The following is an 18,216-nucleotide window of genomic DNA, read 5'->3' on the forward strand; positions in this document are numbered from 1 at the left end:
TACATCTGCTCTTGCCATAAATGTATAAAGTGTGGGCAGGTATGAATAAAATTGAAAGCAAGGAAAAGTGACAGAAAACAATTACAACAGTACTGCTAGACACATGCAGTGGAGGCCGTGACAGTCTGAACAGGACCCGTAATGAAAGCTTCAAGGGTCACTTCCTGCATAAGCTTGTGACTGAGCGGAACGCTGAAAGACAAGGACTAGATGTTACCTGAAGAAAGAAGATAGGAGGGTGAGGAAATGTTCTAGCCAAGAAATAAAAGCAGGAGCAAAGACAGAGGTGAGAGAGAGCCTTGTGCATTCAAGGAATGCCAAGTGGTTTGCTTACGCAAGAACAGGGTGTTTGGCCAAGCGGTGAGACATGACACTGAAGAGTTACTTCTGATGCCGCACTAAGGGCTTCGAACTCTGGCCTTGAAAAGCACGGTTAGAAATAGGACACCAGTGAGGAATTTATTGCAGTAATACAGGGAAGAAAAGATGACCCCCACAAATGATGACTTCATCAGTTTCCATAAACATCAGGCATGTTTAATTAGTAAAACAATCCCTAAAACGGATTAGAAAAGAATCCAAATCCTATCCTCACCCCATTCCCATCCTCTTAGCAACATTAACCTTGTCAACATCACCTGGAAAAACGGGGTCACTCACCTATAGGTACAAGGGGAATAAGTCAATAGTCTTTGGACAAAAACATAAGAATTCTGATTCTGAGATTGTCCATTCTTCTTTGCATTTGATAGTATCTGGACTTACAAGCAAATTCTAATAAGAAAAACTAGGAACTCTGATAGCTACTCATCTCACTTAGGACAGGCAGCAAGAATCTGTTATGATTTTATGTCTCCAATTGTTCCAAGCACAGTTTCTAATACAGAAATAAAACTGTTCAGTGTCTCAGTCCTCGGCTCATTTTGTTTCACAGAGATCTGCATTTCTGAGTTCTCGGGCTCCAACAGCAGTTCTGTTAGGAACAGGCAGCCAGTGTCATCCTGGGCACTGAGGTAGGCTTTCCACGGGTGAGCCCCAGCCCTGCTCATTGCGATGGTCTGCATGTTCACTACTTGCAGGGCCATCTGGAGGGTGTCAGGATGGACGGCTCCCCGCCAAGGGAACACTTGCTGATGAGCAACTTTCAGGCTAAACCAAGTTTTCTCAAAATACTCAGCAGTCAGCTGGCAATTGGGGACTAGAGTGAGGGCTCCAGAATCAGGAAGTTCCTGTCCCGTCTCCTTGCTCTCTTCAGGAATCAGGGGACCTAAAAGAGTTAGAAAGCTTGTGTAAGAGATCTTCTTAATCTATACAAACTAGGTTTTCTTTTAAAGACTTATTTATTTATCTGAGAGAGAGAGAGAGAGAGAGAGAGAGAAAGAGAGCACGCACGGAGCAGGGGGAGCAGCGGGGGGTGGGGGGAAGAGGCTCCCCGCTGAGTAAGGAGCCCAATGTGGGGCTCAATCTCAGGACCCTGGGATCATGACCTGAGCCGAAAGCAGAACCTACTGAGCCACCCAGGTGCCCCTGAACTATGTTTTTTACCTGGATTTCCAAAAGTACCCAGTGTGACTTTTATCTTTGGATAAATGGTTGAAATAACCAATGAGGAACTTCTTTCTTGCTCACAAAGACTTCAAACTCAGGCAATAGTCTGAGATGCAGCTAGGCTACTCTACTTTCTTTCTTTTTTTTTTTTTTAAAGATTTTATTTATTTATGTGACACAGAGACAGCCAGGGAGAGAGGGAACACAGCAGGGGGAGTGGGAGAGGAAGAAGCGGGCTTCCAGTGGAGGAGCCCGATGTGGGACTTGATCCCGGAACGCCAGGATCACGCCCTGAGCTGAAGGCAGAGCTTAGCTTAACGACTGTGCTACCCAGGCGCCCCAAGGCTACTCTACTTCCTACCAGTCATTGTGAAAGCTAAAGATTTTTCACGACAAGGTATAGAGCAAGGACTATTTTTACCTGAGGTGGCAAAGGATGCAGTGTTAGGAAGCTCCGGGCCCCGACGCTCTGCCCCCTGGTATTTAGAGATGGTTGCCCAGCGGGCTTTGCCATAGACCGGCGCCAGCGTGTTGAAGTCTGAGGCCCAGCTATTCACGGGTCTTTCTGCCTGATCCTCCAAAAGTCCGAGAGAAGGGTCAGATTTAGGGCTACACAGGACCCGCTTCACCTCATCAATGCCAGCCAAGAGAAGGCGGTAGTAGAAGAGGCCCCGATCCCGCACCGCCATATCCTTTTCTTCCTCTGAGGTAAGACAAAGACTGAGTTAATCACAAACAAAACCAAAAACACACTCTATCCCCCAGTAGGGATAAAAAAGGAAGGAGGGAGGAAGCCCTAGAGCATATTAACCTTGTCTTCTTGGGTCCCCGGCAGGACTCACCAAACAGTGGCAGCTGTCGGAATGTTTACTACCTGACGTGGCAAGGACAACTTCCTTCTGAACCCACCTATGCAGTAATGCAGCAGACGCCCCAGCATGTCCTGGCACTCGGCAGGGCGCGAGAGGAAAAGGCGCAGCAGTGCAGTGAGTAGCTCCATCTTCACAGCTGGAAAGGTCTCTGACTTCACATTCTCCACGAAGTCTTCCAACACATAGGGAGCATTGGGGATTCTTTCCCCATGGACACCAAGGAGCCAAATAAGCGCCTGTTTCCCCTGGCGAGTGAAGGAGGAAGAGCAGGTGTTTGACATTTGGCTGCCCCAAACACAGAGGCAGGTTTTGCTTCCCCCCAACGTCAGCAGAAAAGGTATAATCTTTGATTTACTTCAATCTGGATTGTATCGATTCCCCACACCCTGACTCCACTCTCTACAACAGACAGGAATAAAATGTCACTACGCAAAAGGAGACTCAAGACTCCCAGGCCTGTGTTGGTTAAGTAATATGGCTTCCTCAGTTTAGGGGCCTCTGCCCCAGTCTGGGGTTTAATGTGTCAGTGGAAGCTATGGAAAGATTCCTCTAAACCACTTCATGAAAGTGGTAATTAACCTAGAGTGCAAATCACAGTCATCTGTGAAGCTTCTTAAAAATCTATGTGTCTAGGTCTACCACTCCTGAATATTTAAGTCGGTAGGCCTACAGTGAAGCCCAAATACCCACAAATGATTCAGATTCACATTCCAGCTGGAAACTCCATGGTCTAAATCTCTGGCTCAAAACTATTCAAGAAAACAATGATATCAAAGCATTTGTAATAAAAATCATAGATAAATCTCGTTTTTATCACTTCTATCCTATCTACACCCAAAGAGAATCTGAGGTGGCGATCAATTCTAAGAATTTCCACATTCAGACTCTGGGTAGAGAGAAGAATTAGATTCTATTTCACAGGGCAGGGTCCCAAGCATTTCCCCTTGGCCTGGAGGTAAAGGAGAATTGCCATCTACCTCGCTGTCTTGAATGTTCTCCTCACAGCCGGGCAGGGCCTGACACACAGCTTCCGTACACTGAGGACACAACCAAACCAGGTCTCGGAAAGTTTGCACCACCACTACGACACAGCGCAGGATAAAAGAGCACGGGATTAGAGGCTCCACGCAGGAAGGAATCTTAAGGGAAGTCACATATTCAGACTAGACTGCTATGTGAATGTCTGTAAAATGGGTATTGGAGGGGTGGTCAATGATTATCTGAGAAATGTCTGAGATGGGCAATAATTTCTTAAATGAATGCTGCTCTTATTGGGTTGGCTATGAGGATAAATGAGCTCATATATGCAAAAGCATATGGTAAAATGTAAAGCAAATGTGAGGTCATGTTATTGTTGAATGATATTCTGAAGACAGTATAAATGAAGCCACCAGGGCTGGGACTAGGGTAAGGCAAACACGGCGCTGGGGGTGTAAAATTTAAGACACACAGGGTTAACACTTGCACGAACCTGACAGTGAGTGCCTCTTTAAATTTTTGCATCCTGGGCACCTTGCTTGCCTTACCCTAGTCCCAGCCCAGGAAGCCACTGCTGCCATAAAGCAAAAAGAGGGGTAAAGGTGGGGAGTTAACAAGCACGGGCATTCTGGTAGCCTTCATTACCTACAGAATAGCCTTGCAGAGTTATGGCAACCTGAGGACCTGTTAGATATAGACCCTCTGCTTCTCTGATGGCAAAAGAAAAGTTTACACCTCTGTTATTCAACGACAAATATTTTTTGAGCAACTGCTATAGGGTGGGCAATTGACCAAAAAAAAAAAAAAAGAAAAAAAGCTCAAAGGGTAGCCAGCCATTACCTGTGGTGATGTGCTCTTGCCGAAGCCCCAGCAACTCTGTTAGAATCTGCACGCACTGATCTGTGTAGGTCCTGGCAATACCACCTAGAGAGGAACAGAAAGCAGAGAAAAGTGGTAAGTCAAATCCTAGCACCTCATTTTAAAAAAACTTCCCACCAGCCAAAGACAAAGAAGACCAGAGATATCTTAAAAAAGAAAAAAAAAACAGAAAAAAGAAAAAATCACCCCTTGCTTGATGAAATAACAATCGAAGTTTCCTAAGTTTGATAAAAGCGAATTTTCCATTGAACAAGGTTGAAAACTTTCAGTAACAAAGGTATTTATGTGGCAGCTAGATACGGGGCATCGAGGCATCACTGGCGGCAGAGCGAGCGCAGAGCAACGTCCCTGCAGGGAGCACCTGACCGCAGGAGCTCTGCTCTCCTTCTTTCGCTCTCCTTGCCCCTGGAGAGAATCATTCTTTATTCTAATATAAGGGTTCCTTCTCCTCTTCCACCTGAAGCCCTCCAACAAAACATAACTCCCCGGATGCTTTTCGTTTTGTGAGTCACTCTGGCCTTTTAAATTCCAGACAGAGTAATATGAAAAAGCCTGTGAGATTTAGAATTTATTCTGTGTTGGTCTGAACTCAGCACAATACGTAGCCCGTAGCAGAAGCTCAATAAACAACTGGTCAATTGGCACAGGACTTTGAGTCTGGAAAGCTGGGTTCCGACCCTGGGTCAGGAACTACATGACCTTTTGGCCATTTAATAACCTTTTGGTTTCTGAGTTTCTTCATCTCTAAAATGACGTGATATCACTTGTCCACTTTTCCCGACTGCCTCTCAAGACTGGGCTAAGATGATATATGGGAAAGCATTCTGGATCGTAGCCAACAAAAGACCACATAAATTTTAAGTACTCTAGTTTGACTTACCTGTATTCTCTATCCTAGAAGATAAGGCAACACCAGTGTTGACCAAAAAAAAAAAAAAAAAAAAACCCTCCCTCCGCACTCCTGTCTGTGGCCACTGACCCCATGGTAATTTGGTGCATGGTCATTTGTCTCTGATGCAAGGTTCATTCCCTCTTGTTCTCTATGATTCCACAGCTTTCTGGTTGGCTGAAGCTCTCCCAAAGGAAAAGCAGCAGGCCCCTACCTATGGCAAAGATGGCGGCCTGGGCAAAGTCGGCTGACACGTCGGTGCAGTACCCTCGGAGCTCCTCTAGCACCTGCTGTACGTTCTCATCGTTCACCAGCTCGCACAGCACCTCCACCTTCTGCAGCTTGATGTAGTGGGGCTCCGAGTAGGAGCAAAAAAACTTTTTGTAGTGGCTGCTAAAGTGACCGGGCAAACTATGCAAGATCTGACGTACGTGACACAGGGCAGCAAAACAGAGCTCGCGGCTCTCTGAAGAACAGGCCGCCAGCAAAGGCCCCTTGACTTGCACAAGCACATCAGTTTGTACATGGGGGAATTTGTTTGCCAAGATCAGAAAGAGTTTCGTGGCTCCCATCACCACACCGGGGCTACTGCTCTTGAGAAAGCCATCTAACAGATTGAGAATGTCAAACAGCTCCTCCTCACTGCGCGGCTGATAGCGTAGCAGAAAGTTCAATACTTCAGCCTGACCCCATTGGTCCAGTTTTGGCATTCTATCCAAAAAAGAAAAGTGTTATTTTAGCAACCAAATTAGGACCATCTGCATGCAAATGCCATGTCGCCAATCATCTGTTCATTATAACAAGGGGAGAATTCTTGAGAACAGGCTGTGCCATAATAGAATTATTCTTTTCACGTACTATCTAAAGTTTACACAAAATAGCCTTTAAGTTCCGAGATGAGTTTACAGTACAAATTTTCATTATCTAAGGCCAAGGACCATGATCACTATACCTAGATACAGATTCTTTACAGTTTAAGACGGTATAAATCGCTTCGTTTGGGGGACATAATGATTGTAGAGGAGGACAGAACCTATTTCCACAGGATATTTCTGCTATCTCTCTATACCACCAAAAGAAACTAAAACAAATAAAAGAAATCCTCTCAATGAAATACGAGGAAGTTAATAGTTACGGTTAACTTTACTACTCTACAGAACTTGTTCAAGACATCTCCTTAATTCAACATGTCAAGATCCCACCAGGAAGCAGATCTCATCATAACAAAAAGAGCACTGAGGCATCCAAACCGATTTAAGAGATGGTGGGCGATGGGCTTGTTGATGACAACACCTCCTTCCTGTTTCAGAATTTCCTCTAGAGACCTCAGGCAGTTCACAACCACAATTGGATCCTGGTCACGCAGCAAACTGTATAATTCATTTACCAGAGCACCGTCTATAAAAGAGCACAGAGATCTCAGATAAAGAACAGCTTCAGAGTCTCAGGAATAGAGCCAGAGTACTAGCTCCAGGCAGACAAAGCTGAACTTCTCTGCTATAAAAATAACAAAGGCAATAATGAAGTGCAAGGCAAAAACCTGCCATCTCCAGAGTGTTCTCAGTAGCTAATGTGATAGATCTCACCTGGGCCCCAAAGAAAAGGCTTCTCTGATCTCAAAAAATACCAAACCAGCCTTTCTGCTTAAAGAGACAAGTACAGAAGTAAGGCCACATTACCATTTTCTACCAAAGTCACGTCACCTTTTATAAAGCCATACATATAACTGAGGCACAAGTAAATACTGATCGTGATGGATTACACTGAAACTTACCCACTTCAGAGTCTCCATGAAGATTATGCATCTTGGCACAACCAAGGACTGCCACCCTTCTGACATATGAAGCTTTATCTCGCAGACCATTGAGAATAGGCTGTTGGATATATTCCTGCACACCAGGCATCCTTAAACAACACATGCTGGAGTCAGCCGGATCCTGAAATACTAGTTTTGACATAACTCAGCCCCTATTCACTTAACAGAAAGTTAAGTAAATGTTTGAATGTACACCTATCACATCATAATGAATTAGGGAAAGCCACTGCCAAGCTTAAAAAGTCATACTTGACTTTTCATTTGGAATAGTACTCCAGGGGCAGCAAAAATATATATCTACATAACTGTTTAGAAATCTTTAACCAAAACCAAGAACTATTTCAGCAAGAGTGATGATGGAAAACTCCCTTTAATGTAACCATATGACAGTTTTTAAGCCTAAGCAATGGCTGAAAACCTGACTTCAGGTAACAACTGCATTTTCCCTAGTATTAAGAAGCTCAAATAGATTATCGCCATTGAAAATCTGCCCCATGGTCTCCTGAATACATCAGCCACTGATAAACAGTCAGGGAAGAGGGTACTCACCTGAGGCTACACATGCTCCGTAACGCCAGCCCTCGCACCATTGGATTGGGATCCGAACAGTCTTTGCACAGTGTATTAATGGCCAAGAGAGCCAGATCTGGTTTCAGGGGGGCATACGTACACATGTACAGATAAACCAACTTCTTCTGAACAATATCTACAGTGGCACTGGCCTTCACCATTTCCATGAAGACACCAGACATGTCCAAGCCCTGAGTCATGTGCCTGAAACCAACACACACAGCAGGAAGAAGTAAAATACATAATCCTCAGCCTACAACAGAAGGCATTTTACCTACATACATCTTGGTTATCCAACTAGGTTGTGAAGGAAGCAACCAAGTCTACCTTGTCTACTACACTGCATAATACTTCACACTATCGGCCTACAATAAATGTTCTTCTATTCATTCAACAAACACTTACTGAATTTCTGGTACATTCCTGTCTAATTCAGCTTCTACATTCAAAGGATATGCTCTGGGAACATAATCTTGAAGAAGGCATGGACTCAGATCTTTAGGAACTCAAACTATTACTAAGGAGCAAGACAAAAACACCACTTACAATAGGTAAGTATTAAAACAGCTAAGTATTAAAAAAGAAGTTACAGACTCGTTGGGGCGCCTAGGTAGCTCAGTTAGTTAAGCGTCTGACTCTTGGTTTTGGCTCAGGTCATGATCTCAGGGTTTTGAGTTTGAGCCCCCCAGTGGTTCTGTGCTCAGCATGGAGTCAGCTTGAGATTCTCTCCCTCTCTCTCTCAAATAATAAATAAATAAATCTTAAAAGAAAAAAAAGTAACAGACAAGGTACAGTGGGATCCAGATGTCTAATACTGCCAAGAAATCATAAAATGTTTCCAAAGAGGATGTAATCCTTTAGTTGAATGAGCTGGAATTTTCCAGGCAGGTGTGTTGGTAGGTAAGGATACATGTTATGAGGCATGTAGACATCAGCAAGAATGCTACATTCCTTTGAGAGTCTGCAACTAGTTGTGTTAGCAGGGTGTTCTTTGGGTGCTATAATAAGTTTGGAATTTATTCTGTAGATCACTGTTTATCAAACTGTGGTCTCCTACAGGAATGAGATGGGATGTCTGTTTAAAATGCATATTCCTGGGTTCCATTCCACCCTACTGAAAGCAACATTACTGGACTGGATGAAAATTTTACATTTTTTATAAAAAGCACCCCAAGGGACTTCTGTGCATACTAACGTTTGTGACCCACAACTGCAGCCAAGCGTTAGTTATACATTCAAATCCATGTTAGGAAACTTCTGACTGAAATGAGGAGACAAGGTGGACCCACTAATAAGCCACTGCAATTGCTTTGGTAATAAAACCAGAACGGCAGTGCCAACCAAAAAGACTACATAGACATTTTCTTTAAAAAAGAGGATGGATATTTAGAACTATATATCCATACCATCTGACTTGAGAAAATCAGGCGTCATCAAGATTGACTCCCTCCCTTGGTCAGCTGGTGACATTCCTCAACCCAAATCAAAGTGGAAGAGCAGGTTTGGGGAGAGGGGAAGGATGCAGGTGCTACTTTGCGTGTCTTTGAAGAAAGATCCAGGTGGGAATGCCCAGCAGGCAGTAGGATATGTGGGTTTGAGGATACAAAAGGCTTTCTGTACTACTCTATAGATCTGGGAGTCAGCAGTTTAAGTTCAACACATGGGTGTAACCGCCCTGCTGAGTAAACGAAGTCAAGCAAGTCCCACAGGGGAGGCTGCGGCCATCCAGAGAAGCAGGAAGAGCAAATCATACCCTGCCCTGAGTTCATTCAATCTTTCCGAGCGGCCGGGGGGAAAGGGCCGGGGTGGGGGCTGCGGCGGGGAGGGCGGGCGGTGGCTGATACCTAATCACTCGCTGGATGACATTCCGGTAGCGCAGCCTATCCGCCTGAATGTGAGGGTTAGACAGAGCTTTCTTCAGCTCCTTCACCACGTCCTCGGAGCCAAGGTACGGCATCTTCGACAGTCACGGGGCAGTCCCCACAGACCCCTAGGTAACTCGCGGGCTCCTCCAAGCCCTGACGGGGGAACCTGGGTAAAGCAAATGTCAGTCAGCGAAGAGACCAAAGGCGTGATCTCGCCCCAGCCTCGACTTCCCCGGGGCCGGAGGCCAGGCCCCAGCACACTCACACCAGCCCTCTCCGCGCCCCGACGAGCCCCAAGCGAGGCTCTGTGGTTCCTTTCCCGGGACCTGCAGGCCGGCTCGCTCCGCCCCGAGACCGCTCCGGCTACCTCGGGGCCCTCCGCCCCATTTCCAGCCCCGCAGCCGGAGGTCCACAGACCCCTCCCTCGCCAGTGCCAGTGCCAGTCCTTCGTGCGCCTCGGCGCGGTCGCCCGCCGGGATAGGCCCAAGGAAGCTTTCTGCGGAAGTCCCGCCTCCTCGGGGCCGACAGCGCACAGCAGCTGCCACTCACCTTCCCGCAGCGAGCGCCGAGCGTCGCCCGGACGCCGACCTTAGGGCGCCCTTCCCCCCACCTCTCACCTCCAGGCGCAGCCGCGCGGCTCCCTCTGGTGGAGGCGCGGCGGGCCATCGGAAATCCGCTGCTTCGGCCTGTCTCCGCCCAGCAGCGCGCGCTTTGAGTGCCGGCCTCAGCTCCGGCTCCCGCGCGCGGGTAGGAGTGGCGCTCAATTGAGCGTCTTCCGCGGTTTGCGATTCGCCTCAGGACTACCGAGAGCAAGGCCACTTCCTTCTTTCTGCCCACGCTAGGGACTTATTCCTCTACTGGCCTGGCTTCCCCGTTGGGGTCTCTGGCCGCGTTGTTGCCCCAGCGTGACTTGTCTTCGGGGCGCGGTCGCGGGAGCCTCGCGCGGGAGCTCTGTGCCCATGAAGATCTCGCTGGTGACTGTCCAGCCCCGCCACCATGAACGGGGCCCTGATCCCCCATACGCCCATCGCTGTGGACTTTTGGAGCCTGCGCCGGGCTGGTTCCGCACGGCTTTTCTTTTTGTCCCACATGCACTCGGACCACACCGTGGGTTTGTCTAGCACCTGGGCCCGGCCCCTCTACTGCTCCCCAATCACTGCTTACCTCGTTCATCGTCACCTACAGGTACGGGGGGCTGGAGTCCTCCGAGAGCTGGGTCGAGGATTTGGGTGGGATTTCCGATCTGTCACAGCCTCGGAGGACTGATTTTTACAAATGGAGAGTTGTTCCAACCCAGAAGTGTGTCTTTAGCCCAGAATGGGAGTGTAGCTCTTGACTGGCCAACTTGGGATGTTTCAGCTGTAAGTTGGGGAGATCTTTCAGTCCAGCCAAGGAAACTGTACCTACCTTTTCATATAAACTAGGCCAGTGTTTCCCTAGGCTCCTAAGAATCCATCTAATGTTCTGGGTGACTATACACACTCTGCAGCGCTCCCTACCCCACCCTCCCACCCCATCTAGTAGATGTAGCTTAGCTGGTGCAGGTCCTGGAAATCTTGTCGGAATTTTTTTTAACGAATGCTCCCAAAGGATTATTATGGTAGGAGTGTTTGAATCGCTTGGCTAGACTGTTTTTTGGACTCTTAATTTAAATTGTACAAAGATTGGAGGATGAAGGGAGGATTTGAGGGGACTCTCCATTACACTTTCTGCGCCAGGGTGGCTTAGGATGTCGTCTACTTTCCTTGATTCCCGTAAAGGGTTAGTTCCTGATCCCGGGCAGTATTAAGGAGGATATTCTGTGTTCACTAGAATGACCAACTTTTTCCTCAGGTACCTAAGGAGTGGATCCGGGCCTTGGAGGTTGGTGAGAGCCATGTCCTGCCTCTAGATGAAATTGGGCGAGAGACCATGACTGTAACCCTAATGGATGCCAATCACTGCCCTGGCTCTGTCATGTTTCTCTTTGAAGGATACTTTGGAACCATCCTCTACACAGGTGGGCCTTCCAAGGGGTCGCTCCCACCTTCCCAGCCTAGATACTGCTTTTCTTGACCTGCCTTAACTCAGAGATCTGGAGGCCTCCTAGTTTCATCCCATATGAGCACAGGGACCCTTTCTCAACTGATTTCCCACTCTTTAAGGTTTCAAACCTTATAAAGAATAATAAAAACAGAAGCAAAATGGAGACCTTTCCAAAAAGAAGCTATACAATGTTAGTGCCAGACTTCCTGTTAGTTTTTCCACAGGCTGGTAAGCAAATGTCCATCAGCTGTTAGAAGCCGGGAGAGGCTTGTGTTTTATACTTTTGTCTCTAACTCTATGCCCCCCTGTATGTTCTTCTTCTAGGTGACTTTCGGTATACACCATCCATGTTAAAGGAGCCAGCCCTGAAACTGGGGAAACAGATCCATACCTTATACCTAGACAACACCAACTGCAACCCAGCCTGGGTTCTTCCTTCCCGACAAGAAGCTGCCCGCCAGATCGTTGAGCTTATTCGAAAGCACCCACAACATAACATAAAGATTGGTAAGTGGTTTCCTTTCCTTTTTCTTTTACCCACAGCTAGTGAATCTTGGGTTTGGGGGGGGGGGTCTCACATCTTTCAGGTCCTTGTAGATCCCCTCCCTTCCCCCTGAAACCTTATTTAAAATTGTAATCTTCCTGGGCTCCTGGGTGGCTCAGTCGTTTAAGCCTCTGACTCTTGGTTTTGGCTCAGGTCGTGATCCCAGGGTCGTGAGATCAAGCCCTGCCTAGGGCTCTGTGCTAAGCTCCCAGTCTGCTTAAGATTCTTTCTCTCCCTCTGCCCCTCCCAGCTGCCCAGCAACCCCTACACCACTAAATAAGTCTTTCTCTAAATAAGTCTTAAAAAAAATTGCAATCTTCCCACCATCTCTACTCTGACATTCCCAACTCCTGATCCCCTATACCAGCTCAACTTTTTCATTCTTTAATAGCAATCATCACCTTCCAGTATACTCTATCCATGTTTTAATATGCTGTTGCTTATTATTTGTCTATTCTCCATGTCTCCTGCCATACACAAACACACACACACACTCCTTGAGAGCATGGATGGAGGTAGGAAGGAGTCTTGCTTGTGGAACAGAGGCTCAGCAGCAGCCATCGTGACAGGCATACAGTGGGTGAGGAGGCTGTAGAGGTAGGAGGGGCTGAAGTGCTTTCCTGTAAGCTTGAACTTGATCCTAAATGTAATCCTTAAATATAACTTGATCCATATGGTTACATTTGGACAAAAAGCTATTAAAGTTTTTTAAATAGGAGGGGGCCAATATTGCACTCATCATCTTATAATATATTCCAGAATTTACATATTGTTGTATTTGGTTTTTGTCTGTCTATCCCTGCTAGAATATAAGTTCCACAGTGGCAGGGCTCTTTGTTTTATTTGTGGATATATCCCAGATGCTTAGATTAATGCCTAAGGAGGCACTCAAATATTTGTTACCTGAGTGAATGAAATTTTTTTTAAGATTTTATTTATTTATTTGTCAGAGAGAGAGCACACACAAGCAGGGGGAGCATCAGGCAGAGGGAGAAGCAGGCTCCCCGCTAAGCAAGGAGCCTGATGCAGGCTCGATCCCAGGACCCAGGGATCATGACCTGAACCAAAGGCAGATGCTTAACCAATTGAGCCACCCAGGCACCCCTGAGTGAATGAAATTTATCAGAACGCAGATATTCAAGTGAATGCTGTGCTTAAAGTCAGACACATTGAGAAACCAACTATATGTTTGTTCTAGTGACTCTACAATAGTATAAAACATTTTGGGGCCTTTTTTTTTTTTTTTGGTAGTTTATTGAGAGCAAGTGCGCAAGCACACACATAGGGGAAGGGGCAGAAGGAGAGAGAGCGTCTCAAGCAGACTTATGCTGAGCGTGGAGCCCAATGTGGGGCTCAAGCTCGAAACCCTGAGGTCATGACCTGAGCCGATCAAGAGTTGGATGCTTAACCAACTGAGCCACCCAGGTGCCCTCATTTTGGGGCTTTCTAACTGGTACTTCTGCTTTCGGCATCTCTTCATCCAGGTGATCCAGTAACACTCCTGCCATTGTTTTCTTCTAAAGCCCTCCTCCGATCATATTATTCCTGTGGTTACAATTAGCCATTTTCCTGCTGCACACTCTTTAATGGCTCCCCTTCACTTAACGAATTAAGTTCAAATTCCTTAGCAGTATATACGGGCCCTGTATTATACGACCCTTACCTCTCCTATGTCATTTCTTACCAGTTCCTTCTTTGCACTTTTGTAACACCGAACCATCCCCTTCTCTTGCCCACGTAAACTTAGACCCTTCCTTTATGACAACGCAGTTGCCATTTTCAGGGAAGTTTCCCTAACTCTGTCAACCAGTAGATACTTTTCTGTGTCCTCATAATACTGTGTGCATGCCTCTGACATTGCTTCTGGGTCCCCACGTAGATTACACTCCTTGAGGACTGAGGCTTGTGCTTATTTTCACAGTGTCTCACCGCTGATAGATGTTTTCCTTTGTTGAACCAAACAAGTGGTGGATTTGGTGTTAAGCCCTTCCCCATCCTCTGTGTATTTCAGCTCAAATAACAACACCTCCCTGAAACACTCCCCAATTGCCCCATTTGTGTATTTTTGCTAAACATTTGGTTGATGTATTAGGATTCCCCAGTATCTCCTCCCTCTTTCATCTCTTGTTTTCCCCATTCTCTTGAACATGATTCAGGACTCTATAGCCTGGGAAAAGAGTCACTGCTGGAGCAGCTGGCCCTGGAGTTTCAGACCTGGGTGGTATTGAGCCCTCGGCGCCTGGAGTTGGTGCAGCTGCTGGGCCTGGCGGATGTGTTCACCCTGGAGGAGAAGGCCGGCCGCATCCATGCGGTGGACCATATGGAGATCTGCCATTCTGCCATGCTACACTGGAACCAGACCCACCCTACCATCGCTATCCTTCCTACGAGCCGGAAGATCCACCGCTCCCACCCCGACATCCACATCATCCCTTACTCTGACCATTCCTCCTACTCGGAGCTTCGGACCTTTGTTGCAGCACTAAAGCCCTGCCAGGTGGTCCCCATTGTCAGTCGGCAGCCCTGTAGGGACTACTTTCAGGACAGCCTGAGCCCCAGGCTCTCTGTGCCCCTGATCCCCGACTCTGTGCAGCAATATATGAATTCCTCCTCAAGGAAACCGAGCTTTCTCTGGCTATTGTTAGAAAGGAGGCTAAAGAGGCCAAGAACCCGGGGTGTCGTGTTTGACTCCTCTCAGGAAACTGCTGATCAGTCTCAAGCTGACAGGGACTCAAAGAAGGCCAAGAATGAGAACCTTTCTGGGGACCTTGAGAAGCAGGCTTCCCGCCATCCTTTGCAGAACAAGAAACAGTTGTTCCCGGACTTCTGCAGCAAAGAATGGGATGGGACAGCCCCTAGCTCTGAGTCCCAGAAGATGGTGACTGTACGGACTGCCCCCTTGAGTTTTTCAGTGCACGTACGGTCTACAGATGAGAATTTTCTTTCTCTAGAAACTGGGGAGGAAACTGGTGTAGGCCCCCACTTGGTACCCAGGGGAGACCACGATGGCTTAGCAGCCACAGGGAACCAGAGCGCCTGCCTGGGCCAGGATTCTCCCCTGTCTCACCGCAGCAAGGCTGCCCCTCTCCAGGCTCCTGAGTTCAGGGGCCTGGCACTAAAATACCTTCTGACTCCAGTGAACTTTTTCCAGGCACAGTTCTCTTCTAGGGGCTTTGACCAGCAAGTGGAAAAATACCATAAACCGTGGCTGAAGTACAGAGAGGAGAATGCAGAAGGATACCTTGGTTGATCCGGCACTGCAGTTTTAAAGACTGACCAGTGGCTGGTGAGGAAGTTTATTTGAGGCCTTACTTTTCTATCTTCCCAGGATCCCTATGGGCTCTCCCTGGAACAATACTTCTCAAAATATGTTCATTGGAATCCCGTCAGTGTTATGGTTGACGATGTTTCATAAACACTTTCCATTAAGCCCCCTGCACAGTATACGTGAGCACATTAAAGGTTCCGAGAAGTCTTGCAGTAATTTAATCTGCTTAACTTGAACTCAGTATTTCTCCAACTCTTTTGAACATGCAGTCCTCTTATGTGGGTGCAGAAAGAGATGTAGTCTGAATCCGAAGGACCAGATTATTCCCATTGTTCTTTTGTGGGCCATGTGCCATTCCCCATGTCCCCTTCTCCCTCTTCCCAGATAAAAGAACCTAGGTAGTTTTGTTGTTGTTGTTGTTGTTGTTGTTGTTTTAGTCAGGAACTGCATTGTTGGAGGATAAAGTGGTGATCCAGGCAGCACGTTCCAATCCTGAATGTCACTGACTTGCCATGACCCCATCAAAGAGACTTCCTCTCTTTGCCTCTGGGAGGGAACGGGAAGCAATGAAGAATCCTGGAACAGTGGAGAGAAACTTCCCCCTCCACGAGAGTTTGCAATTAGTGTCACTGGAGACATCTCTGGAACAGAGCCAGCTGGGGTATTGGGCACCTCTCACCAAGGCCATACCTGGAACCCAGCTGAGCATTAGACTTAGGGGTACAATGGCCTCCCGGCTGCCTGGAGGCCCTGACTGTTTGGCTGAAATAGAATTATAAAAGATCAGATGTGCTGCCAGATAGTCCTGATTGTTCACATAGCTGGGATATTTGCTGTTCTCCCCACCCCCCACCCCCTTGGGTTGAGTAGGGAACCGGAGCACACAGCCTGTTTGTTTTAGTATCCAGGGCAGAGACCAAGGAGCCAGCTGGTGGAAAGGGTGGGGGTGTGCGGCTCTGCCCTGTCCTTCTGCTCACAGCCTGACGACATGCCAGGCCAATAAGCAGGACAGCAGATACCACAGGCTCTGAGAGAGGGCATAGCGAGTGGAGCCGCGCACAGGGGTAAAAACTGCTTCAGAACAGAGCCTTGCACTAAAGAAGGTGGTTTCTTGCCCAGGAGAAAGAGGTTTCTACTTTCAGAAGAAGATAGAAAGAGTTTAGAAAGTAAGGCCTTGCTCTTCGGCAAGCTGTGCAAAGCTCTGTTCTGTCAGTGCCCTTCACTGTAAGCCTCCCGTGGGCCCACTAGGAGCCCCAGCAGGTGGGGCATGTGGGACAGCAGGAAACATGGGTTTGTCCTGGGCTCGAATCCAGGGCACCCTGGGCAGAGAGCTCCCACGCCTAGATAGTGGAGTCTCCGTTCCTTATCCGTAAAACAGGGACTGTGAGACCTACCTTTCCTGGTTGTTCTGGAGGTTAGATAATTGGTAAAAATTCTTAGCTCAGTGTCTACCCCATGACCGGTATTTCAAATATTGGTTCTCTTAGCCTCTGGTTCTCTAAAGAGATTATTCTGTATATAAAATATGAAATTTTGGAAGTCATATAAAAATATAAATTAGAAAAAATCAATTATAATCCCTCCATGTACATCAGTTGTTTCCTTCTAGTCCTTTTTTGTATGTATAAATGTATTAAATATATAATTTTTTCTCAAAATTAGGGCAATACTGTATATAGTTTCAATCCTGTATTTTACTTAATATCTTAAACATTTCTTTGTACCATTAAATATTGTTTGAAATGTAATTATGAATAATTATATAATACCTTATATAGGCAATACCATTTCCATATTCAACATTTTATGTGCCCTTTTTTCACAATTATTCATATTACAGTGAACATCTTTATGCATCTATCATGGCCTTCTTGTTTATTTCCTTAGAGTAAATTACTGGAAGTAGGATTACAATTTTAAGTTCTTTCTTGGGGGGCGGGCAGGGGCTGAGGGAGAGAGATCCTACGCCCAGTGTGGAGCCTGATCTTACGACCCTGAGATTGTGACCCGAACCAAAACCGAGTCGGACGCTTAACCGACTGAGCCACCCAGGAACCCCTACAATTTTAAGTTCTTTTTTTTTTTTTCAAGATTTTATTTATTTATTTGTCAGAGAGAGAGATAGCCAGCGAGAGAGGGAACACAGGCAGGGGGAGTGGGAGAAGAAGAAGCAGGCTCCCAGCAGAGCAGGGAGCCCGATGCGGGGCTCGATCCCAGGACCCTGGGATCACGCCCTGAGCCGAAGGCAGATGCTTAACGACTGAGCCACCCAGGCACCCCTACAATTTTAAGTTCTTAATGTAAATTGTGCCCAGTTGCCCTCCAGAAAGGTTTCCTTACCATCCTTTCTGCAGAAGAGGATAGGATTAGAATACCTTGAAGATTCATCAAGCTCAAATGATGTTGTTAGACTGGAACATGTGAACATATGGCAAATCATCTTGTGTGTTAATAAATATTTACTAGGGCTGTGTGGGCAACGGCTTAGCCTGAGCTCCTCCAGGAGCCTCTAGCTGTCTCACTTCTCTGCTGTCCAAAGGTGGCTGGGAGAGATAAGGTAGTCTTCCTACAAGGGCCCCCAGATTGGCGTTATCTTCTAGTGACAAGGGAATGTGTCTACACTTGGCCTGTGCTGTGTCACACGCATTCCTTGAAATGAGATCTATGTGAATTCAGATGGGGGAATGGAAGCAAATGGCTTTGAGGAATTTAGTTGTTGATGACGTGTTTGGGTTTGTGTTTTAATAATGGGAAAATTTTCCAAAGTAAATTTGTCTGGCTTATAATAGAGACTGGCAGTTACCCTATTTGATATCTCAATAGTCTCACATAAAAGTGCTGCACTGCATATAAGTAGCCAGTTTATTTTTTAAGATTTTATTTATTTACTTGAGAGAGAGAGCGTGTGTGTGTGTGTGTGTGTGTGTGTGTGTGTGTGTGTGAAGGAAGAGGCAGAGTGGGA

At 46.7% G+C, this 18,216-nt stretch overlaps 2 protein-coding genes across 8 annotated transcripts; one reads left to right on the top strand and one right to left on the bottom strand.

Annotated features, from left to right (window-relative positions):
* Positions 1 to 515: 515 nt before the first annotated feature.
* AP4B1 (adaptor related protein complex 4 subunit beta 1) lies at positions 516 to 10,177 on the bottom strand. Of its 6 annotated transcripts, none has more exons than XM_019798604.2 (11): positions 10,035 to 10,177; positions 9,397 to 9,583; positions 7,532 to 7,756; positions 6,941 to 7,071; positions 6,417 to 6,564; positions 5,381 to 5,877; positions 4,239 to 4,322; positions 3,398 to 3,501; positions 2,458 to 2,665; positions 1,970 to 2,251; positions 516 to 1,267 (listed from the first exon to the last, which is right to left on the bottom strand). In XM_019798604.2, exons 2-11 carry the CDS (start codon positions 9,507 to 9,509, stop codon positions 840 to 842), a joined length of 2,220 nt encoding a protein of 739 aa, XP_019654163.1. In that variant the 5' UTR covers positions 9,510 to 9,583; positions 10,035 to 10,177; the 3' UTR covers positions 516 to 839. The 6 variants fall into 6 exon arrangements, with proteins under 6 accessions (XP_019654163.1, XP_019654165.1, XP_019654164.1 ...); XM_019798606.2 differs by lacking the exon at positions 10,035 to 10,177 and adding an exon at positions 9,967 to 9,985; XM_019798605.2 differs by lacking the exon at positions 10,035 to 10,177 and adding an exon at positions 9,835 to 9,928.
* Positions 10,178 to 10,208: 31 nt separating this feature from the next.
* DCLRE1B (DNA cross-link repair 1B) lies at positions 10,209 to 17,213 on the top strand. Of its 2 annotated transcripts, XM_002918252.4 has the most exons (4): positions 10,209 to 10,602; positions 11,251 to 11,416; positions 11,767 to 11,949; positions 14,143 to 17,208. In XM_002918252.4, exons 1-4 carry the CDS (start codon positions 10,414 to 10,416, stop codon positions 15,234 to 15,236), a joined length of 1,632 nt encoding a protein of 543 aa, XP_002918298.1. In that variant the 5' UTR covers positions 10,209 to 10,413; the 3' UTR covers positions 15,237 to 17,208. The 2 variants fall into 2 exon arrangements, with proteins under 2 accessions (XP_002918298.1, XP_034510024.1); XM_034654133.1 differs by lacking the exon at positions 11,251 to 11,416 and having other exon boundaries at positions 10,467 to 10,602; positions 14,143 to 17,213.
* The last annotated feature ends 1,003 nt before the right edge of the window (positions 17,214 to 18,216 follow it).

The sequence above is a fragment of the Ailuropoda melanoleuca genome, chromosome 2 (genome assembly GCF_002007445.2).
Source record: "Ailuropoda melanoleuca isolate Jingjing chromosome 2, ASM200744v2, whole genome shotgun sequence".
Lineage (NCBI taxonomy): Eukaryota > Metazoa > Chordata > Mammalia > Carnivora > Ursidae > Ailuropoda > Ailuropoda melanoleuca.